General features: G+C 44.2%; 1 protein-coding gene across 2 annotated transcripts in view; it reads left to right on the top strand.

The window, feature by feature from the left end:
- Nucleotides 1-1,441: 1,441 nt before the first annotated feature.
- The window catches only part of PLPP4 (phospholipid phosphatase 4), a 155,754-nt gene continuing 132,294 nt past the window's right edge, over nucleotides 1,442-24,901 (top strand). For both annotated transcript variants that reach the window (XM_073904536.1, XM_073904535.1), the window contains exons 1-3: nucleotides 1,442-1,557; nucleotides 9,937-9,999; nucleotides 20,409-20,492. In XM_073904536.1, coding sequence (XP_073760637.1) covers nucleotides 1,512-1,557; nucleotides 9,937-9,999; nucleotides 20,409-20,492 — 193 coding nt within the window. In that variant the 5' untranslated portion in view covers nucleotides 1,442-1,511. The remainder of the gene's footprint in view (nucleotides 1,558-9,936; nucleotides 10,000-20,408; nucleotides 20,493-24,901) is intronic.

Here is a 24,901-nt window from a genome sequence, read left to right as displayed (position 1 = left end):
GAGCCACCCCTCACCTCGCACCTGTAATATTGTGGAAGCCTCTCCCTTTCTTTCTCCGCTTCCACTGTCGCCCCATGTGGTTATTCTACCGAGAAAAGCTGGAGGATCTTGATCTTTCAAGTGCATAAATCAAATCATGGGACTCATCTGCTTAAAATCCCTGGATAGTTGCCCACCAAATGTCAAGTAATATCCCAGAAGCTCACCCCAGCCCCTCCACCTCCCTGGCTCCATCTCATTTCCTGTGCCCCCTCAGCCAAGCTCTGTTCCCATGGGTCTTTGCTCTAGAACATGCCAAGCTCGCTCCTGTCTCAGACCCCGTGCTCAAGTGTTACCTCCTCAGAAATATCGTCCCTCTCGGATGGAAGGAACAATGGTTCCCTAAAGATGGAATATCCTAATCCCCGGACCCTGCGGATATTGACCTCCCTTGGCAAAAAGAGAGTTCTGTAATCAAATTAAGGATCTTGAGATGGAGATATTATCCTGAATTGTTTGGGTGGGCCAGTGTAACCACTATAGAATCCTTATAAGAGAGAGGCAGGAAGGCTAGAGCGAGAAAAGGCAATTGCATGAGGGAATGGGAGAGGGAGCAAGGAAGAGAGGAGAGAGGAAGACGCCGTGTTGCCGAGGACAGGATCAGGAACGATGGAAAGGGATTCTTCCCCAGAGCCTCTGAAAGGGATACAGCCCTGCCAACACTGTGCTTTTAGGGCTTCTGCCCCCCGCCCCGAAAGGTAAGAAAATAAATGTGTGTTTATGTAAGCCACTAAATTTGTGTTCCTTTGTTACGATGTGATTTGAAGGTTAAGGTTTGAGAGCAAACAGCCAAGAAAGAATTCTTGAGACATGTTTGGTGCAAAAAGATGACTTTATTATAGCACGGCGACAGCACCCGTGGGCAGTAAGAGCTGCACTGGGATTGTGAGGAGTGACTGATGATATACTTTTTAATTAGTGGGGGTTAGGGATAGTGTTAAGTCTCTAAGGAATTTGGAAGCAAGGCTTTCAGGACCTTGAGGGGCTAGCTGCTGTTAAGGTAAGATTACTCTTCGTCTTTAATAAAACATAAACATGAAGGTATTAAGACAGCTAGGAGTTCCTTGAGGAATATCGTGCTGTGTATGTTTCAGGTCTCTAACCCGAGGGCTGCAAGCTATAAGGAAATTTAATTTTGGCTACATTTCTCCTGCCTTTGTTCTCATCAGTTACAGCAGCAAGAAGGAAGGAGCAGATCCTCCACGAATTGTGCTTTTCTCCCCAGCACTGAGCACAATCTCATCAGTACCATTTGTGATTTGTTTGTTTACTTGTTTACTCGTGATGCCCCCTAGAACGTAAGCTCTGTGAAGGCAGTCTGTGTTGGTCACTATTCTACTCCCAGCAGCACCCGGAGGTGGGGCGGCGCCTTTGCAAAGTCTGCGCACCTACAAGTGTCCCTGCCCTTCCCACACCTGACGCGACTTGTTGAATGCATGATGAAGACTGTTTCCCGTCATGACCACTGAAATATGCTTTACCTACAGAGACAGACTTCTCCTTGGCTGCACGTGCCATGTGAGTTGTTCTTCTACCCAGTATTGGTGTGTTTGCCCTAAGCCAGCCATACCTGCCACCCGCTCTCCTCATGGAACCAAAGGCACTGGAGTGGGTCTTTTGCTTCTCAGGACACGTTTGGGTTGCCCTCAATAATGGGAATAATTAATTGTAAGTGTACTTCCCAATTGGATAAATCCTCATAGGGGGACCGGGAAGACATTTTCATTCATTCTCAAGGCCACATTATTACATTCCCCAACTCAAGGGGGCCGTTCACTGCTCACATCTGGGGCTCAACCCTCCTGGTGACAATGCCTTCTGCCTATTTTTGCTACCATGGATTTCTTTCTACTCTATCTAATTTCTGCTTCCTCATAGCTTCTGTGCACATGGAATTTTTACCAACTCGTGATTTCTACTACCTTACGATGACTACAGTCTGTCTTTCAGAGGGCAGTAAATGCTTGACTTATGTACACCAAGTTGGTTCCTTGTTGCCAACAATATAGGAAATGCAGGTTTTTTAGGTTAGCAATGAAAGCTACTCTTGATCAAATTAACATATAAATTATTGAGGCTGTGAACTGAAGGCAGAACAGTTTACATTGGGAGTCAGAAATTCACCAAGTCATTTCCTCCTTAAAGGAGAAATTACCTTGAACAGCCACCACAGGCTTGGTGATATTAGCATTTTAAAACAATTGAATGCATTCTTTCATCTTTTATGCTGTTATGGACTTTAATGGAGTAAACATAGCAGGAAAAAAGTTAGTAAAATATGAAAGGGAGAAATTAGGCAGACTGCTAATTCTTTAGCAGAATTAAACACAGACGCCTCAAAGGTATTTCTCGGCTGCTTTACAGATAATAGCTAAATAATTAATTCACTTTATGTATCCTCATGTGGCAGGAAATGCCAAATCTCTTTTAAATGTTGTTACATTTGTTTCTGAGTTTCTCCGGAAAGTTACATGAGGAAGGGCTTTTAGGTGGCAACGTTCAGATTCTCTAAAACCTTTTAGTCCCGTGTTTAGAGGAAGTAAAAATTATCTTGGCTGACTGGGCAGCCATCCCTGGCCCTGGGGGAATGCTAGGTCGGTGGCAGGGGGGGGGGGGGGGGGTGCAGATTGCCATCACTCTGATTTCTTGGGAGGAACATCTTCCAGTGACAGAATGGCGAAGAGGTATTGAATCTCCGAAGCTATAAGCTTGGCTCTGGACATATGAGTCTGTAGGTGGGGAAATGGGAGAGTCACAAAAAGCAATCCTGGGGAGAAGGTAGGGCTCTCTACCTGACGTGAATAATTTACCTAGGGGCCATGCATTCGTTCATGGACATATGTCTCTGAGCACCTACTGTGTGGCTGATGCTGTGCTGGGTCCTGGGGTGAGTTGGTGGTCAGCACGCCAGACCAGGTCTCAGCCCTTCTGGGGCCTGCGTTCCAATGGGGCAATAACTGAGTCCCAAAATACATTTTGAGAAGAGCTGAAGAAACAAAGTGAGTTGTGACAGACGTCAGCAAAAAGGAGGCAAACATAATACCAGCAACTGTGAAAGAGCTTTTATTGACTAAAAGAAGAAAACCTCTCAGTTTTTTAAGAATTCGAATTTTGAATGAAAGTCATCCAAAATAGGTGATTCCACGAGGTTTTAAAGCAAAGGGCTGGATGAAGACATATGGAGCAAATATTAGCAAATGGTACATCACACGAGGGTGAATTCAAAGCCAAGGATTAAAATCAGGCAAAAGTGGCACTTTGTTATAAAGGATATTATCCCCAATGAGACCATAATGATCACCCATCGAGATCTTCAGGTTCTGTGGCAGGCAGAAGAACGGGCCCCCCGCAGATGTGCATGTACATTCCTGGCACCTGTAAAAATGTGACCAGGACAGAAGGGACTTTCTAGATGGGTTTAAGTTGAGGATCTTGAGATAAGGAGGTTATCCTGGATTATCCTGGTGGGCTAATCACAAGTCCTTCTAAGTGAAAGAGGGAGGCAGCAGAGTCAGGAAATGGGATATGATGTGAATGGTGGAGTTTCTGGCTTTGAAGATGGAAGAGGGTCACAAGCCAAGGAATGTGGGCAGCCTCTGGAGCCAGGAAGGCAAGGAAGCAGATTCTGCTCTAGAGCCTCCAGAAAAAAATGCAGCCCTGCCAATTCCTTGAGTCTAACCATGTGATTCTTCCAACCTCCAGAACTGTAAGAAAATACATGTGTGTTGTTTAAGTGACTATGTTTGTGGTCATTTGTTACAGCGGCTGTAGGAAACTAATACATATACCAAATAACAAAGCATCAAATTATGTAAAGAATAAAGGGTAGGGACTACAGTGAGAAATACACAGAATCATAAAAGAGATTTTTAACTCATTCCTGTTAACACACAAAATTGGGTTTGTGATTGCTAGCTGCTCATCAGAATCTGTGGTCTTCTCTTCTTCCCAAGTACACAACTGGACTATAGTTCCCAGCTTCCTTTGCAGCTAGATATGGTCATGTGACAGTTCTAGCCAATGTGATAGAAGACATTTCTGGGCCAAGATTTTTAAGAAGCTCACTCTGCCCCCTTCTCCCCAAGACAATGATGAGGCCTTAGGAGATGGAGGAGTCTTAAGGTGGAAAGAGCGGGGTCCTTGAATCACCTTGTGACCAGTACGTTTTATGAGAGTGAGAAATAAGCTTCTGTGTATTTGAGTCATTGTATATTTTGAGGTCTTTCTGATACAGTAGCCTAGTTTAAGGATTAGGAGATATAGAGAAAAATATTTAAGAATTTAAAAGATCTGAAAGTTATAATTAAGGAAGGAAACAATCAACAAAACTAAAAGGCAACCTGCTAAATGGGAGACGATATCTGCAAATAACATATCAGATAAAGGGTTAGTATCCAAAATATATAAAGAACTGATACAACTCAATACCACCCCCCAAAAATAATCCAATTAAAAAACGGGCAGAAGACGTAAACAGACATTTCTCTAAAGAAGACAGACAGATGGCCAGCAGAAACATGAAAAGATGATCAACATCACTCATCATCAGGGAAATGCAAATCAAAACCACAATGAGATATCATCTCACACCTGTCAGAATGGCTAAAACCAAAAACAAAAGAAACAACAAGTGTTGGCGAGGATGTGGAGAAAAAGGAACCCCCTTGCACTGTCAGTGGGAATGCAAACTGGTGTAGCCTACTGTGAAATACAAAGTATGAAGTTTCCTTAAAAAATTAAAAATAGAGGGGCGCCTGGGTGGCTCAGTCGTTAAGCATCTGCCTTCAGCTCAGATCATGATCCCAGGGTCCTGGGATCGAGCCCCGCATCGGGCTCCCTGCTCCGCGGGAAGCCTGCTTCTCCCTCTCCCATTCCCCCTGCCTGTGTTCCCTCCCTAGCTGTCTCTCTCTCTGTCAAATAAATAAATAAAATCTTTTTAAAAAATTAAAAATAGAACTACCCCATGATACAGTAATTTTACTACTAGGTATTTACTAATTCAAAGGGATACATGAACCCCTACATTTATTGCAGCGTTATCTACATAGCCAAACTATGGAAGCAGCCCAAGTGTCCACTGATAGATAAATGGATAAAGAAGAGGTGGTATACACGTACAATGGAATATTATTCAGCCATAAAAAGAATGAAATTTTGCCATTAGCAAAAACATGGATAGAGCTAGAGAGTATCATGAGAAGTGAAGTCAGTCAGTCAGAGAAAGACAAATACCATATGATCTCACTCATGTATGGAATTTAAGAAACAAAACAAATGAGCAAAGGATGATAAAAGAGAGAGAGAGAAGCAAACCAAGAAATAGTCTCTTAACTGTAGAGAACAAACTGATGGTTATGAGGGGATGGTGGGGGGGGATGGGGGAAATCGGTGATGGGTATTAAAGAGCATACTTATCATGATGAAAAAAAACTAAATTCAATTAAGAAATAGAAGATCCAACAGTTAAAATTAATACATAATCATTAGTTAATATTAATAAAGTAGAATTAACAAATTATAATTAAGAAGATTAATAATTATAATTTAATATACATCGGCATATCAGCTGATGGAGACTACTCCTTATTGTCAAGCAGTTTTTCCACAATTCTAAAATTTGACCATATAACAGGTCATGGAGAAAATCTCCATACAGTCCATTTGGTCAAAAGTGTAAGACTACCTTTTCTAATCACAGTAAAACAAAAATAACTGACAAAAAAAAATAGGCCTTCACTTTTCCTCCCAAGCCCCATAACCTTCACAAAAAAAGAAGAAAAGATTTCTTAAATTGCCCTTTATTTCTCCTTTCATACTTTTCTGTAATATTTTGAAATTTCTTATTTGATTCTTACATTATTTCTTAAGAAGTGGGGCAATACCACTGCAGGGGTAGAGATGATTGCCAGAGACTGGGGATGGAGGAAGGTGACCCGCAAAAAGCATGAGGGAACTTTTTGGGGTGGTGGAAACGTCCTGTATCTCCACCGTGGTTCCACAGCCTTACCAAATGCACTGAACCACACACCCCAAACAGCGTACATTGTACTGATTGTAGGTTATACCTTAATAAACCTGAATTTTAAAAACTCAAGTCAAAGTAAATCGAGATAATAGAGTAAATTTATGGGCCATAGAACCCTGGATTATTCTTTTTTTTTTTTTTGGTATCAAAAAAATGCACTGATGTTTTTGAGCATGCCTGTTCGAAGCCAGTCGCGCACTGAATCATCTACATTTCAAATCTGGCTGTGTTGGACTTAGAATGACCACGGCAAGTTGGAAAATCATCTATCCTATCAGTGTCTGTCAGAACGCCACTGTGCCAATACCCAGGCTCTACCGCACAATCCTAATATCAAGGAATATCCGGTTGTTCTCTTGTTTGAAGAGAGAAGCAAATCGCCTCTGCATTCCCGCATTCCAAACACGAGATTCAGCAGAAGGAAGAGAAACCCTTCAGAGCACGTCCCGAGATGGGCACCATCTCCAAGCACTGTATTTATGTCCTTCTGTTAGCCATGCCAGCATGCAGGAGGCTGCCCCTGACAAGCAGCCCTCCTGGAGCTCATTACCTAGAAACTTTCTAAAAGTGGACTGTTTTATTCTAGAAAAGAATGTCGACAGGGGTCAGATACAGTTTTAAGCAATATTTAACAAATATGACATCTCCCTCCCCCAACACATTTAAATACAAGATGAGGATGCTAAAATATTACTTAGTTCTTTGGAGGAGGGTCAGTGCTGAAAAGCCAATTGGCGTGTTGGAATACTACAGAAATGGTGTGAGTTGGGGTCTGGGCCTCCTGCGCCATCTCCTCCCACGGCCACATCCATCATCCCTTATGCTTGAGCCATGCCAGCCAGTCCGCTGGTTTCAAATCTCATGCTTTTCTCTTGGCATCTACATCTGTGCCTCCATACCCTTAACTCATCCGTCTGTCTCCTCCAGGAAGCCTTCCCAGAATCTTCTGGCTCAGCGAGGACCCCTCATTTTTGTATTTATTTCCCTATGCCTATGACTGTTTTTATCATCACCAAACGGTACTGAGAGGATGTGTTCCCATGACAGTCTCCTAAACTGACTGGAAGCTCCAAGAAGGCAAGTTCTCTTCCTGGCTTTGTCCTCCAGGCCTTGTTGCAGGTTATAGCTCTCATCGGGGCTTGGAGAGCTTATTGAACTGAAATGGGAAATGCTTCTCTCCTCACCCCCAGTCTGTGCTCTCTTCCTCTCTCCTTGCTGACCATGTGGGCCAGGCACAGAGTAGCAGGTGCAGTTCACGGATGCTGCTGGGGCAGGTGAGAAGGTAGGGGTCAGGACACCAGTCAGAACACCGAGGGAAGGGCGAATCTGAGAAGCAATCGTGGCTTTGCCCAAGCACCCTATGAATTAAGACATTATTTTATTGATGCCACTACAAATTCAACCAACCAAAAATGATTTCGCCCTCTTATATGCTGAGCTAACCTATTTTAGAATCCTGGAAAGAAAACCAAAAAAACATGGACAATATAGCATGCACCACAGAGTAAGGGGAAATTCCAACATTAAACTCGACTGTAATCCTGTCACCAGATGATGCTATGACTGCCCTTATGTGGTCTGTAGACATGCTGAGTTTCTTTTCACCTGTGAGACCGAGGGATCGAGGAGGACATTTTACCTTACTTCTAGTGAGGGTTAAGAAGCCTGTGGACAAGGGAAACAGAGTACATTGTTTGGTTGAAAGCAGGCCCAAGGTGGAATGGTGGACGCACAGGCAGGCATCCTGAACCTTGTATGAAGCTCAAATGCCGCGTCAGGAGTAAGCCGAAGAGTCAGAACCTGAGAACCACTGGCCCGAGTGAATGAGGAAGCAGTTCAGGGCAGGCTGGAACCTCTAGGAAGATGGCCCAGATGGAGCTGTGTGGCTGGTGGGGTTTTCAGCAGCGTAGGTCAGAATCTTCTTCCTACTTCTCCCAAGATATCATGAATAAGAATTAGCTGAGTGTTCTTTCAAAACATCCCAAACATTTCAAATCATGCATTTATATTTGTGTGTATACATGGTATACATGTGTGTACTGTGTGCACACATGCATAGCTTCTGCTTCTCTTTTTGAAAAATAGACAAATAGGATCATTCTTGACACGGTGAAGGGTTACTGCGCTTCTTTTTACTTGGCACTATGTCTTGTGGATCTTTACATGCCATTGCATCTTGATTAAAATCATTAAAAAAACTGTTCCAGAATATTCCACACGAGATGGTGGTACCAAAATGTATTTAGCCTGTTTCCCTATTGATAATAAATATTTGTTTTTTTATTATCCAGTTTGGGGCGATTTGCATAGCTACCTTTCTTATACACATATCTCTCCACAGTGGGGCAAGTGTACTGGTAAGAAAGACAGTTAAAAGTGCAATCGTTGGGTTGAAGAGAGGGTATATTTTATATTTTATTTTTTTTAGAGGTTTTTTTTTAAGATTTTATTTATTTATTTGAGAGAGAGAGAGAATGAGAGATAGAAAGCACTAGAGGGCAGAGGGTCAGAGGGAGAAGCAGACTCCCTGCTGAGCAGGGAGCCCGATGTGGGACTCGATCCCAGGACTCCAGGATCATGACCTAAGCCGAAGGCAGTCGCCCAACCAACTGAGCCACCCAGGCACCCAAGAGGGTATATTTTAAATTCTGCAAGTTGTTTATAGATAGCATGGATTCTGCAAATTGCCTTTGAGAAAACATACTAATTTTTGCTCCTACCTTGGTATGTGGTCTATCTGTTTGTCCACAACATCCCAAAGAGATGTTCTTCTGAACTTGCGGCCTGGCAGCTGTGTTCAGCCTGCCTTGTTTCCAGGATCGCCAACACATTATCTGATGAATGAATGACCGTCTTCTCCCGCCAACCCCCCGAACTCCCTCCACCCTGTTGCTTAAATAAGTCTTGCTTCTTCAGGCAAGTCTCTCAGCTGCTCCAAACTAGGCTTAGTCTCTCTCTTACACGCTCACATCATAGCCTCTATCTCCTTGTATTTACGTAGGTGTTAAACAATGATTTGTATACTGTTTGTATTCCACCCTAGATTCATTTATTCATTCTTACGTTTTCATTCACTCATTCATTGAAGATGCTGACTGACAAATTGAGTGCCGGTCTAATGTAGGGATTAAGAGCACAGACCCTGGCATCAAATTTCTTGGGTTCAAAAATCAACCTTACCTCTTACCATCCTGTATGACCAAGTCATGCAGCTTCTCTATGCCTCTCTCAGTACCCACTTCATAACATAACAGGGATGCTTAATTGGGAGAGTGCACATGAAACACTTCAAAGGGCAACTGGTATATAGTAAGTGCTAAATAAATTCTCTTCTGTCTTATTATATGCCAGACAGTGTTCCAAGTGCTGGGGATCCAGCAGGAAAGAAGACAAAGAACTGTCTTTAAAAAAATCAGAATAATTTCATATTGGCTATAAGGGAAATACATGCAGCATAGGCTGGGGAGGGGGGATTTCTCTTAGAGTGGTTAAGGGAGGCCTCTCTGTAAAGGTGACTTGTGAACAGAGGCTAGAAGGATAGGGGAAGCATGAGCTCTACAAAGAATCAGGGGAAGATCATTTTAGGCAGAAGAAACAGTAAGTGCAAATGTCCGGGGGCAGGAACATGGTGCATAAGAACAGAGCCTATATGATGGGATAATGGAGAACAAAGGTGAGAGGTCAGGTCTGGGGCCTGTTCACCATGGTACCCCAGTGCCTAGTATATGGTGTATCACTGTGTAGGTATTCAACAAATTCATAGATAAGTAAATGAGTAATGAATGTGTGAAGAAAGGAAGAGATGATATGAATGGGTTAGAGGCTTTGTCCTGCTTTTAGGTACCATCTGCCCATTTTTGTTCACTCCCCAGCCTCTGGAGAAGAAGCAAATGAGTATGATCTTTGGCATCCTTATCTGTTGGAGAGTCAGACAGGTGAGTTGATACTTTAGTCAGGATGGGATTTGAAGATCACACGTGGCACCTGGTATAGTCATTCCTGCCAAGAAACCGAGCTGTCCGGAAGAAGGAATTTCTGCAGATCCTGTGTACAGAAATGGTGACAATGGACATTTCCACCAGACAAGCCTGGAAGGGTTTCCAAAGAAACCTTCCATTTCTGATAGTGAAGTCATCTGCCCTAAAGCAAACTTAATGTTCAGAGTTCAGTCACTGGGCATTTGCTCCTTGTCCCAGCACAGCCTGGACTGTCCCCTCCATGACTGGTGTCCTGATGCTGTGTTCACCTCCACATAAACAGGTGTAGCCAAGTGCCCATAAACATGCCCACTGTACAGACTTCACCCTGATCTGAGCCTCTGGGTGGATGTGATTGCCTAAGGCAGCAGAAGAGGAATATTAAATATCCATGTGGAAGAGAAATAGGGTCCAGATTAGCAAAAACATAAAGACCTGGGTCTGTTGAGATGAGATTAAAGAAACACTATGAGCATTGGTTTAGCACTTTAGCTTTTTCAAACTGAAGTTAAGCAGAGACTGTCTGATGTATTCTCATGATCATCCTCAAATGAAAAAAAAAAAAAAGGCTTACAAATGGCGTATGATCCTAGGCTGAAATCCCAAGCTTTTCCCACTAGTCAGTGTTGATGTTCTAATCATAAATTACAGTACACTGGAAAATCCAACCTTCAGAGCCACTTTATCTTTTTCTAGGCATTTTTATGGTATACTTAAACACATCTATATCTATAGTATATTTATTTATAAGGGAAGTTAGTTTTATAAAAAAATATTCCTTCTTCATTCATATATTCAAAATATATTTTTTTGAACCAACTGCTTCCCAGGGCAAAGGTTTTTGAGTTTCATAAATTCTGAATTACTGCAGGTGAAAGTGGTTTGCACTGTTTTCCTATTCACATTTACTGGTCTTCAGAGTCTTTTTATCTTGTGGCTGGCTTTACAAGAGAAGTCCTCCAAAGAAAGTACACTCCCCCAGGGGCTGAGTTGGCCTGTTGTTGTTGCTGTTGTTTTTCATGAAAAGGGTGATCTTGTTCATGAAACTTTCCAAATTTGAAGGGCCAGGTTGCCATGGCAACTAGTGGAAATGGACAACTCCTATAACTGGATGAACAGCTGCCTGGAACATTCCTCCCACTGGGGGGCTGCCTCTGCTCCCCCATCCCTGCAGCCATTGCCTTATTGGGGCTTTGCAAGATCTTAGGTCTATATTCCAACCCCAACAAAGGTCACACCCAAAGCCCCTGTCATTTGCAACCTTGGGACAAAATCTGTGAGTGACTTATATCTGGCATTTTCATCCACAGCTTTTATTGGCATCGTGATAGAAGTTGCCAACAAGGCAGGGGACTTGCATGATGGCAGGATCAGTGTTCTATTTGGAGAGATGAAAAAAAAAATCTTTTCTAGACCCATAGGAGCCTGAAGAACTGGAAAAAAAGATGAGTAAAGCTCAATTTTTCTTATGCTTTATCTTTTACAAGATGGATGGCTCTAGCAACACGACCAACTATACTTGCTGATAGGTGGCATGGAGTAGGGACAAAAGCATGGACAATCACTCACTTAACAAATGTCTCTTGAGCACCTACTGTTTACTAGATGCTGGGGATTCAAGGTTCTGGAGGCTCCAGTTAGCACTTTGCTAACCATGTGTGAACAAGGTTGCTTTGTGACTTGCTCAGTGGAGAGAGAGGGCCCTGGAGTCTATCTTGCACAGTGTCCTGTACAAGGAGGCCCTTAACAAACATTGCCAATGACACTAATGAGGGTGGGGAGCAGCAGGCTGAGATAGAAGGAGCGATGACTTTCAGACCCGGAGGCCTTGGGACCCCAGACAAGTCACATTTGCTTCTCTGAGCCTGCTTCATTGTAAAAAAAAAAAGGGGGGGGGGGAATAGTAATATCTCCCTTGCAGAGGTGTTGAGAGAATTTAATAAGATGATCTCCCTGGAAGGGTCTAGTGTAGTGGCTGGTGGGGACGAGCTTTCTGGGAGAGCATCTGTAAGGCTAGAGCAGGTGTGGGAGAGGAGGACGGAGAAGTAGCAGGGGCCAGATCATGCAGACCGCCAATGGGGTCATATGAGCCATTTTGCACTTTTTCCTAAAAGCAACAGGGAGCCCCCAGAGGGTTCTAAGTGACCGGGACAGGGGTGGTGTAGCCTGGGCTGGAGAGCAGTGGGAGTGTTCAGGTGGGTGCCCTGGGAGGGGGAAGTCACAGGACTTGGTGTCGGTAGGATGCAGCTGGGGTGAGGAGCTGTTCTGGTGCAGAGGGCTCAAGCTGGCATCCTGAGGTTTTGCTTGTACAACAGGCTGGAGAGTGGCGCCTCCAATCCCAATCGTTGAATAATGGCGGAGGAAGGTGTTTGTTGGACAAAATGTAGACTTTAACCCTTCAACACAGAGTGTGAGGGGTCTGCAGGCTGACCCAAGCAGGAGGCCCGGGAGCTTGGTCAAGCCAACAAGACCCAAAGGAGAATGTGCTTCTCCAGCCAGTCTGGAGTCGGCTGCTCTGTGCTTATGTCTCAGCCACGTGCTTCACCTATCACATCGCCCATGGTCCCGCAGATACCAACCGAGCACCAAGCCCAGGGGCCCACAGATGAATCAGACAGATCTGGACCCCCGAGACTTTCCGTTCCAGCATGGGGGACATAGAACAGACTCGTGACCAGGATGTGGACAGGATAATTTGCCCCCATTTTGAGAAGTGGAGGTCAAGAGGTCAGAGTGTTTGACAGTAGCTGGTGTGGGTGGGTGGGTGGTGGTGTGACTTTATGTAAGGCAGTCAGGGAAGACATTTAAAATCAGGTTGGCAGAATGAAAGACCCTGGGCAAGTCCTTGTCTCCTGGAGCCTTGGGTTCAGCATCTTGCTGAGAATGATGGTGCTTTCTTTCAGATCAAATATACCATCCATCAGTGCAACTTTAATCTCTACAAATGTGATGTGCTGTTACCAGGTAACAGTGGCTGTGTGGGGCAGTGTTTGGGCTCTGTCGTAATGTCTTTGATGGCACTAGAAAGAGAGAAGGGCGTTTGCTTACTGTCCAGCACTGTCCTTAGAATCAGAGGTCCTGGCCTGGTGAAGGAGTCAGGCTTCCCCCTAAGACCCTGAAGCCCAGCTCCTCTAGGACTGGGGGGTGGGGTGGGGGTGAAGGGGTGAAGTCCTTGGTTGTACTGTGCTTTGTGGCCACAAGAGGGCTTACGGCCCACAAACATTTCCTCCAGTAAATCTTGCAATGTTGTCTTTTGACACAGTTTCACGGAATGGGGCCGAATCCAGGAACGTTTGAAATTGCTGTTTAATTACGCACGATTGCCAGACAATTATAAGCATTTCTGTAATAGCTAAACATTAATTTTAGCATCTTAATTTTATAAATGTTTAAATGTGTTTCTCATGCAGAGCTATTCAAATGCAGAGGCTTAAATCAAATGATTGCATTTATAATTTTCTGGAGGTTTTTCCTTTGAAATTAAATTTCCCCATTAAAAGTTTCCTTTTGTTGTACCCTCCCATCAGTTGTTGGTTCACGTTTACGGTGGTAATTGTTCTCTCCCAACCATGTGCATGGTTGCGACTTTTCAGCAGTTGGATTTCTTAGGCACCTGCATGTGCATAGAGCCCTGCTTAATGACTCACTGTGTGATCCTCCAGTGTCAAGCTGGAAATATGCACGAACAGGAATCTGCAATTGTAGGAACTTTCGGAGTTTAGCAATGTGCATCTCACAAGAGAGTTCACAGTGAGATTGCCAGGCTGACATAAGCACAGGCAGGGACATTTGGGTCCAGCCTTCGCTCAGATGGAAAAAACATCCCATGTTCATGGTGATGCCTTCTGTTGATAGGTCAGCAGACAGTCATGAACTTCCCTCTCTTGAGCACACTTTCCTTTTGTAGTTCCCCTGAGGATTGGTCACACTAAGAGGGGTGTGCTCAAAGGCAGTCACCAGGTGGAGAAGTTTCCAGCCCACTGACTCCAGGAGCATTCAATCATCATTCTCAGCCATAGGACATCCATCACTTATGTATCTGGATGGGATTGGGACCTCAAGTTCTCAGAATCCTCCTGAGTTGAGGGGGCCTTTACACAAGGCTGGTGACACTGACCGCAAGGGAAAAGACTTCAAGAATAGATGTCTTTTTTTTTTTTTAAGTACCATTGACATTAGTATCAGGTGTACAACAGAGTGATTGGACAACTCTGTACATTATGCAGTGCTCACCACAAGCTTAGCTCCCATCTGTTTCCATCGGATGCAGCAATACAGTGACAATATTCAGTTGTACCTTTTGTCTCGTGACTTATTTGTTCCATAACTGGAAATCTGTGCCTCCCATCCACCTTCGCCCATTTGGCCCATCCTCCCAACCCCCTCCTCGCCGGCAACTACCGGCTTGTTCTCTATATTTATAGGTCTGTTTCTGTTTTTTGTTGGTTTGTTGGCTTCTTGTTTAGATTCCACATATAAGTGAAATCATGCAGTGTTTGTCTTTCTCTGTCTGACTTATTTCACTTAGCATGATACCCTCTAGGTCCATCCATGTTGTTGCAAAGGGTAAGATCTCATTCCTTTTTATGGCTGAGATATATTCCCTTGCATATATACCACCTCTTCTTTATCCATTCATCTATCGATAGGCACTTAGGTTGCTTCCATATCTTGGCTATTGTAAATAATGCTGCAATAGACATAGGGGTGAATATATCTTTTTCAACTAATGCTTTTGTTTTCTTTGGGTAAATACCCAGGAGTAGAATTACTGGATTGTATGATATTTCCAGTTTTAATATTTTGAGGAACCTCCATTGGTTGCACCAATTTGCATCCCCGTCAACAGTGCATGAGGGTTCCCTTTTCTTCACATCCTTGCCAACGTGTTATTTCTTGTCTTTTTGATAATAGTCATTCTGACAGGTGTCAGGTGATTGCTCCTTGTGGTTTTGATTCGAATTTCCCTGATGATTCAAGAGTAGATGTCTTTAAAGCTAAACTATCTCATGAAAGAGGCTTGTTGATTCCCCTCTCCCTTGTATACCTTGCTAGCTGTTTTTATTCTTCAGCATCCAGGCTAGCTGGTCTTCAGGACTTCTGTTGACCTGGTACAGTGGCATACTTGTTCAAGTGGGTTCAGCAGCTGTTGTGGATGTTGTGGAATTGAGAGGGGAAGGGAGAACATTGTGTGAATCTTGGGGGCAGAAAAGATTCTGCCGGAGATACTAGAAGTTGAAAGAGGGCTTGTCCCTGGTCTAGACTCAGCCAATCTGATGCCCTCACCTGAAGTTGTGACACACGGATGAAGGGACACTTTGAGGCAACTCTCAGTCAAAGGTAGCTGAGTCAGGGACAGGATGCAGTTGAGGGTCCAAGGACAGTGATTAGCCAGACCATCCTTTGGATGTGACAGTATATTTTCTGTTGCTTGGGTCTCACTGGTTCTTGCTTTTTTTTTTTTTTTTTTTGAGTCTGGTTCTTTATCTTCTCTGTCAATGTGATAAAATCCATCCAAAGAATTGATTATTAGGTTAGCTAACTTTGGTTTCTGTTCTTTGCAACCAGGACTCTTGATGTAGCTGTGGATAGGGCAGCTCATCTTCTTCACTTCTCAGTTCTTTTTTCTCATCTGAGACAGAGATTTCTTTCTCAGCACCTGCTTCAGGCCTCAGCTTCTAGCCCTTTTTTGTCTCATGCAAATCATTTCCTGGCCCAAAAACCACAACACTTTCCTAGCACTTAATGAAACTTCCAGCCAACACCTGTTCTCTGGCTCTCCCTGGATAGAGGTTCATCTTCAAGCCTACATGCTCCCTCTTCCTGGAAACGTAGTGCTTGGGAGGGTAGATTTTCAAGTCGGAGACCCAGGATTCAACTCCATCCTCTGCATTTACTTCTGTGTGATATTGGGCCCAATGCTTAATTTCTTTGTGTCTCAAATTCCTCATCTGAAATATGGGCATAATACTGAGTAGCTCCTCCGTTATAACAAGAATTAAACTCGTGAAGACCTGTAAAGGGCCTAGGACAGTGCTTAGCAAATGGGGAGTGCTCGGTAATAATAACTGTTATTACTAACATTGCCTTGTCAGTTTGTTGTGAGGATTAAGGGAGGTGATGGGTGTAATGTGTTCAGCATAGTTCCTGGCACAAAGTACTCAGCTGTGGTTAATTATGATTGTCCTTTATCTGATGTATCTTTCTCATCCTTCAGATGTGGTTCAAGTCACCTCTATGCAAAGTGTCCCGACTTTACTTGCCACTGGTTGGCTTGCCCAAAGCAGCCAGTGAAAGAAAAACGAAGAGGTGGTGGTTTGGGTCAGAAATTCAGATGACATAGAAAAAGACCCTGCCCATCAACTTGGCTCCCTTCAGTCAATGACATCTGTCTTTCGGCATCCCTGTGATTCCATTTTAATGGAAAGAAACCAATCAGCAGGGACTTGTTGAGCTTCTTGAGCTGGTTTTCTGGGGTTTGTAGTTTTTCTCTGATTCGATCACGCTTATTTTGCTTTTTCTCCCACCTTCTTTCTCCTTTGGTTTTCATACAGTTTTGGTTGGAAAATTCCAGCCTGCGTGGGAGGATATAAGGGAAAGGTATGTGGCCAGGTACAGGAGAGTAGCACATTTTAAAGGCCAGATCAAGGTGGCTCTGGAAGGGCAAAGGTGAGGAGTTTGGGGAGCGGTGGGGTGGAGGGAGAGCTGGGATCTCTCTGGGAATGGTCCCATCCTCCTTCCTCATCCCTGTCCCTGTCCAAACTGTTCTTCATGCTACCCTCATGGGCTCCCCCATTCACTCTCTTCAAAGATTTCCTTGGTTGGAGAAGGATCTGGCTGGAAGTGTCTATTGAAAGGGTCATCGCTACATTCTAGGGATCTTCAAAGCCAGGGACGTGGGTGCTCTAGGATAATAGTGAGGCCATGAGTGGATGGGTTTGGGCAGCCAGTCACATATTTTGAACAAGATGGGCTTGGTCTACAACCTTTGCCTGGATACCCTCTGACTTGCAGAGTTGGAATACCTCTTTTTGTCTCAGAATTCCTACCCAGGACACAATCCTTTTAAAATATTGCTTATCTCAATCAGAGAAAGACATGTATCACATGACCTCACTGATATGAGGAATTCTTAATCTCAGGAAACAAACTGAGGGTTGCTGGAGTGGTTGGGGGTGGGAGGGATGGGGTGGCTGGGTGATAGACATTGGGGAGGGTATGTGCTACGGTGAGCGCTGTGAATTGTGCAAGACTGTTGAATCACAGATCTGTACTTCTGAAACAAATAACGCAACATATTTTAAGAAAAAAGAAAAAGAAGAAGATAACAGGAGAGGAAGAAAAGGGGAGTATGTCAGAGGGGGAGATGAACCATGAGAGATGATGGACTCTGAAAAACAAACTGAGGGTTCTAGAGGGGAGGGGGGGAGGGGGATGGGTTAGCCTGGTGATGGGTATTGAGGAGGTCACGTTCTGCATGGAGCACTGGGTGTTATGAACAAACAATGAATCATGGAACACTGCACCAAAAACTAATGATGTAATATATGGTGATTAAAATAACAATAAAAATTAAAAAAAATAAAAAAAAATAAAATATTGCTTATCAAATGTTACTATACCCATAAAGACAATGGCAGTAATAACACCAGCATAGACATATCTTGAACGTTTGTCCTGGTCTATGCATGTCATTGTTCTCAGTGTACTCTCCCCATTTAGTCTAGGTAACACCCTAGAGATTAGTCTTAGTATTCCCATTTTGCAGATGTGGAAACTGAGATTTCAAGAGGTTCAATGACTTGCCCAAGTCCCCATAGGCAGTAAATTGCAGAGCCAGGATTTGATCCCAGGTGGGCTCTTGGAAGTCTAACTGATGGCAAGGAGTGGACTTAACAGTTTTTACTGTGGTGTGCACTGTATTTGGCTATTCTTTTCTAGTCCGGTTTTCTCAAATTTGTAGTCCTTGTTAAAACACAGAACACGGGGCGCCTGGGTGGCTCAGTTGGTTAAGCGTCTGCCTTCAGCTCAGGTCACGATCCCAGGGTCCTGGAATCAAGCCCCTCATCAGGCTCCCTGCTCCGCGGGAAGCCTGCTTCTCCCTCTCCCACTCCCCCTGCTTGTGTTCCCTCTCTTGCTGTATCTCTCTGTCAAATAAATAAATAAAATCTTAAAAAAATAATAAAACACAGAACGCTGGGCTTTAGTCCACAGTTTTAGATTCAATAGATCTGGGGTGGGCCAGAAAATGTGCATTTCTCACATGTCCTCAGGTGATGCTGCGCCTGTTAGCCCGGAGACCACATGTTAAGAACCATCGTCCTAGAGCAATATCAACCCATGATTGTGTGTTGACTGGAAATATTCAACTATAAGCACTTTCTGAGTTTGGACCCAACTTGTAGAGATTTCCCAATCATGTGACTAGAGCTGAGATGTCTTTTTGCACAAAAAAAAGTTAGATCTTTTCAGTGAATTAATAGCACACGTGATTATCAAGAAGAAGTTTAAACCGTGAGAAAAACAAAACAAAAGAAACAAACCTGCCCCCTTTACTACTCTTGCCTACATGTGCTAAGCACAAAGCAAAAATTTGTCATTAGGTTGTTTTCCTAAAGGGAGCCCTAATTGCTCCTTTTGTGGCATTAAATAACATTGATCCACGAAGTAAGAAAGCTACTCATTTTACAAATCTCTTTCAGTTCTGGTGATATCAGTGAGGAAGCTTTGGTTCTGTACTATTTTTTTTAACACTCCCCAAAACTGCTCCTTAATCTCCTCCTGCAACAAAGAGAGAGTGAGCCTGAGGACATGCAACAGTAACCAGAATTTAATACACTGTTTCTATTGATGTACTTTGTTTTGCCATTAACTCATCTATACCCTATTTAAATAGCTTGGTGCCAATTATGAGGACAGACTGCCTTGGCTTGAATTGGAGCTGCCATTTATCAACTGTGTGACTGTGGGCAAAGTTCTGAACCTCTCTGTGCTTCAGTTGCTTCAGTTTTAAATGAGGATTAAAAACAGTCTTAGCTTTGGTGTTGTTATAAGGATGAAATGAGTTAATATTTATAAAGCACTTAGAAGATTATCTTGACCACAGAAGTGCTATATAAGTGCTTGGAATTACATAAATCAGCAAATAATTCACAAAGGCATGAAAAGCATTGTCTTAAAGCAATTCAACAGCAGAGATGGGGTACTGGAAACCCGAAGCTGTCCTGTGCCTCTCAGCCTGTGTCAGACATTGCAAATCCATGGAGGCTGGTCCCTGACTCCACGTTCCCCTGGCCACAGCCTTCAAGGTATCCACAAACAGTGCTTGATACGTTTCATGCTTCATCTTCAAGATGAAGATCCATTTGCCCACCCTAGTCCAGACATGCCAGTGGACCTGGAATGGGGACGCTGGTTGAACAGGGCGTGAACTGGCTGCAGCTTTGGTCAGGGCAACCCCCAGAGAAGCGAGGTCAGAGATGCTGAAGGAGGACAGTTGGCCGCAGCATCCACTCCAGAACCTTTTCCTCTCCCCAAACTGAAACTCTAGTGTTAGGTTGGCCATTATTTTTTTTTTTTTTTGTCCTCATTAACTAAAGGTCCTGAGGGAGCAGTGATCTGCTGTCCCCCTCGAAGCCAACCAATGGGAGCCTGTCAGAGCACTGGAAGTGGGGAGTTGGGGCATGTTTGCTCCTCACTTAGACAGTCTTTTGACATGAGAACTTAGGGACCAAAACCAAACTTTCTCTTACCCATCATCTTGCCTCAGTCAGGCCTTCACTTAGCTACCCAGGGGGCTTATTTAATAAAAAGCAGATCCAGGGCCAGCATTTCCAGAAATTCTGATTCAGTAGGGCATTTGCATTTTTAATAAGCACGTTAGTGATTCTGATATAGATACTTCATGGAGCACACTTTCGAAAATCTTGCTTCTGTCTCTTTTTAAAGGGAGATATTCCTTTGCTTTTATTTTTTTAGGATCTTCTGTGTAATTTTTTGCTGGCACAGAAGTCCCTTTTGAAAGGAGGAGAGTGAAAAAATGCCACAGATAGATATGGGTGATGGCATGAAGACAAAGAATGAATTTATAACATGTAGAGAACTTCGAAACATTGTCCCTTTCTCTGACCTTTTCAATTTCTTGTGTATCATGAGAAATTACATAAATTGCTCTTTGGTTATTAACAGAAAGTTGCGCGTGCCTAAAATCTTTAACTAAAAAAAAAATCAGAGCTTTTATTATTCTATATTAAAAAGTTCAACCCAATATGAGTTTTTATGCCAAATTTTTAAAATGAGAAGCTGAGAGTGTTCCAATATTATAACCATTTTTGTTTTAATTTTTCCCCCTAACTTCTTACATCCAGTGGAAAGTCTGCTCCGTTGGTGCTTCCAACTTAGAAAAAGTCAGTTGCCAAGGAAGACCACCTGTCAGCCACAGGAAAGAGGAGGTGAGCATGCAAATGAGAATGCAAATGTATGCAAATGAGAATTAGAGGGGTAAACAAGATGAGTTTTGGGGGATGCTGGGAATCATTGCTGTGCTTGGTTCTTGGGTTGATGTAAAGACATTAAATTGTTCCCACAGGGGATTTTTTTGTTGTGGTAAGTATAAATAACACAAAATTTACTACTTAGATTCTTTTTAAGTGCACAGTTTTGTGGCATTAAGTACATTCACACTGTTGTCCACTCATCACAGCATCCCCTCCAGAACCTTTTCATCTCCCCAAATTGAAACTCTACACCCATTAAACACTAACTTCCCTTTCTCCCCTCCCCAGTCCCCGGCAGCCACCATTCTACTTTCTGACGCCACCAATTGGACTAGTGTAGGGACCTCATCTGAGTGGTCACATAATCCGTGTCCTTTTGTGTTGGCTTATTTCAGTCAGCTTCATGTCCTCCAGCTTCATTCATGCCATAGTGTGTATATTTCCTTCTTTTTAAGGCTGAATAATATCCCATAGTGTGGAATACACCCCATTTTGCCTACCCATTCAGCCCTGGGCGGACACTTGGTTCCTTTCACATTTTGGCTATTGTGAATACCACTGCTCACAACGTGGGTCTCCCAGTCCTCCGGCAGTGGATTTTATTTTTTTATTTTTACTTTTTATACTTTTTATTTTCTATACTGTAGTTTTAATGAGTTAAGTACAGGGCTATCCCTTATCCTTCAACATATATGTTTACAAACAAATATATTTTAATGAAAGAATATTTTACCTGAAAGGTGGATCATACCCAGTGTCGTTTCAATGAGTTGAGCATACAGCAATTTCCATATGCTTCGACACTTAAGTTTATAGACACTTATATCTTAATGAAAGAAGATGTTACTTGAAACAATGATTACACACAGTGTAGTTTCAGTGAGTTAAGCACAGGGCTATTCCCATCCAGCAGGGGATTTTAATAAAAAACAATGACCCCCTTCCATCTTCCTCTGCTGAGTCTGGTCTGATATTCCAGAGCTAGCAAGGGACTGTCCGTTGCTCGAGAGACACTCATCAGGAGATGGGCTGAGCATGTGGCTAAACTCTTCATGGGCCAAGCACTTCATAATTTCTCTTGGGGCCAACTTTTCTTATGAAACCCTTCAGGCTAGAAGTTCTCACCTTTTCCCCCCGCAAGGAGGCATTTAGCAAATCCTGTCAGTGGTGTTTTTTTTCCCAATTGAAGGAGATCTAAAAATTCCATCATATGAAAAAAAAATTCCATCACATGATTTGAAGCCACAGAAAATAGTAATAATGGGGACAGAGACAACAATATTCTTGTCAGCTTCAGTCTTTTGCATTGTATGTCGCTTCCTGTGTGTGTGTTGCCTTTACTTTGTTCACAGTGTGTAATCGCAGTCTGCTAAACCGTGGCGGGGTGGAAGGGAATTTCTGGTGAATTTTATCTGACGTGCAAGTGGGAGGCTGATTCTGCTTGCCTAACTGTCTGTCAGATTTATCCTGTCATAGATATGAGAGTCACCAGGTAGCAGTGACCTGCATCACAGGGCGGGGCTTGTTTATGAGCAACTTGCAGGGATTTTCCCCTCCCACCTGCTAATGAATCTGTAGGAGCAAGAAATCAGATGAGAATCATAGTGTTCTATGCCTCCCGTTTCCAAGGCTGTGATGGAAGGGAATGGTCATCAACCTATTCTGTTTGAAGGGAAGGTTTTCAAAGTTGTAGAACTCTCTAGAGCAGTGGTGGGTGGTCAGACCAGAGCACCTGCTTTAAAGGATGATTTTCCTTCTGGTTTTGGCCCCTTCAGGGTGCCTTGGCCTCATTCCCCCCTTTAAACTGGCCAACAGAAGCCGCCCCTGGGCAACACTTCCCAAGAGGCTGGGCTGTTTTCGAATTCAGGTTTTGAAAATGGCTTTGAAGATAAAAGGAGGTGTCTTCTCTTTATGCCGCTCCCCTCTTGATTCAATCTTGGTCTCATAGCCTCTCCCTAAAACTGGCCTCAGCCCCTGCAGCGCAGATGCTGTAGGCCTGTCCCTGCTGCCCTCTGGCTGGCCTGAGGGTTTGCTAATCCGAGAGGCCAAACAGCCTTCCCCCCAAAACGATCCCCTCGGCCCTTCAGCCATTTCTCTTCTTGGGTTCTGAGCTCATGCAGCTGGTTTAGAGCTTCCATTATGAGCAACTGTAACACCTCATTTCCCCAGCTCTGCCAGGGCCTGGATAATCCAGATCATGGAAATAGATTCTTCCAGAGCACGAACTTGGACATTGCTCAGGATGCTTGTTGGAAGTCTTTCAGAAACCACATTACATGCCTATGTTCCTTCGAAAAGAGGAGCTTTTAAAGCTTGATGTGATTACTTTAGTGGGGCCTCTGTCAGGAGGCCAAGCGGGGCCACAGCAAGGCTGCACCTGCCATCTCTGAGCGCTGACACGTGGCTGCCGCATCTCTGTGGCTTTTTCTGTGTCTCATCTGCCATGGGATAGAAAACGGAGTAACCAGCTAGTTAACATCATACACGAGAATGAATAAGACTGACATCTGGCAGAGTGATAAAGACAGAGATTTTGAAGTGACAGCTCTGGGTCCGAGGGCTGGGTCTACAGTATATTGGATGGCCTCAAAGGGCTAGTCATTCAATTTCTACACCTCAGTCTTCTCATCTGTGAAACAGGGATGAGGTTGGCATGAGGATCGTGTGAGGTGTTGTGGGCAAGGTGTCTGGCACCTGGAACCGTTATTAAAATTTGTGGAGGGGGAGAGTAGCAGGTACTGTCCCAGCGCCCCCCTCCCACGCCCGTACTCACCATCTCTTATATAACGGTCTCCCGGTTTCCAGCTGCAAACACCGGCAACTGGGTGCTGACGTCTCTCTGGTCATTGTCGCCTGCTTGGCTAGAGCTCAGAAAAGGCCAGAAGTGCCCAGAAGTACCCTCTTGGTGTCCCAGGGGTGACATCTACTGATAGATGGTAGAACCCTGGCTCCCGGGTCAAGGATCAGGGGCGACTCGGAGACACGCTTTACTCCAGTTCTCCAGTGGGACCGCCCACAGTGTCACCTGCCTGATGACGACCTTGCATTGGCCGTCCTCCCTATTCTGACTCATGTACTCACTTTCCCATGGGAATTCCTGAGATCACTTCCTAAATAAGCTACAAGCACTCACACCCTTGTCTCAGGGTGGGCTTCTAGAGGAACCCAAACTAACTATTGTTATGGCTGGGAGATCAGCAACTTGTTTTCCCCTCAGCATCCCACTCACGCTGTGTGTTGTTTGGATTGCACAGATAGACAAAATTCTCTTTTCACACAGGTACGTAGTTACAAATGCTAACAAGGGATTTTTAAGATCTCACTGCACAGGGCGCCTGGGTGGCTCAGTAGGTAAAGCATCTAACTTTTGATTTAGGCTCAGGTCTTGCTCTCAGGGTCCTGGGATCGAGCCCCGAATTGGGCTCCCTGCTCAGTGGAGAGTCTGCTTCTCCCTCTCCCTCTGCTCCTTCCACCGCGCCCCCACCACTCACGCTCTCTCTCTTTCTCAAATAAGTAAAATCTTTAAGATATCACTGTGCAATCACAGTATATATTCTTCAGTTAAACTTCCAGAAGCATGAGAGATGGGTAGTAACTTCTTTTCAGAACTGAGTCGTTAACAAGATCTGATAACCACTTGCTGGGGAAGGTCATTGAGAGGATGTGACCTTCGGTTCACCCGAGAGCAGGACATCGAGAAGGCTTCTCACCCCCTCTTCTGTCATTGGAATGCACATTCTGCCTGCTGTCCTCGCAGTGGGATCCATTTTCAAGAGCACAGCCTGGAGAGAAACAGCACATGTGACTGAGCCTAGTTAGCGCCTCTATATAAACTTTTAAGATTCTGGCAGGCAGGTCTGGAAGTCTACTCATCTCCCAGCTTCGTATATAAGTTCCTTTGCTTCTGAAATGTGCCGCCTCTCCACCTGGAGTGGCCTGCCTCTTCCGTCCTGCTCTCCCTGGCCTCCAAGGAGGGGGGCCAGTTTCAGCGGGGAAGCTCCCGAGGTCTGGAACCAGCACCACTTGCATTCCAGGAGTCTTAGTTAAGCAAGAAGCAGCGGAACCTTCTGGAAAATGAGAAACTTAGCTCCGGCATCCGGGGTTACCTCGATGGGACGTTTGTCCAGTTTGCATGGTGTGAATGCCTGTGCATTCACCTGTTGCTGCCCAGCTGACAGCTGCAAAGTGACAAGGGCATGCACTGGGCAGACAGTGGTGTCTGCATTTGTGCATCTGGTGCAATGGAATGTGCAGAGCCCAGAAAGTGTCAAACGACCAGTGCAGAGTGCAGTACTCCTAATCATGCCACCTTCCCCCGAAAGTCAGAAGGAAGACAGGGTTTTCTCCAAAGTTTGCACGAAAAT

This window comes from Callorhinus ursinus, unplaced genomic scaffold (assembly GCF_003265705.2).
Source record: "Callorhinus ursinus isolate GAN/ISIS: 27379988/994484 unplaced genomic scaffold, GSC_fseal_2.0 scaffold20, whole genome shotgun sequence".
In the NCBI taxonomy this organism is placed as follows: Eukaryota; Metazoa; Chordata; class Mammalia; order Carnivora; family Otariidae; genus Callorhinus; species Callorhinus ursinus.
This window is presented reverse-complemented; position numbering and strand designations above follow the sequence as displayed.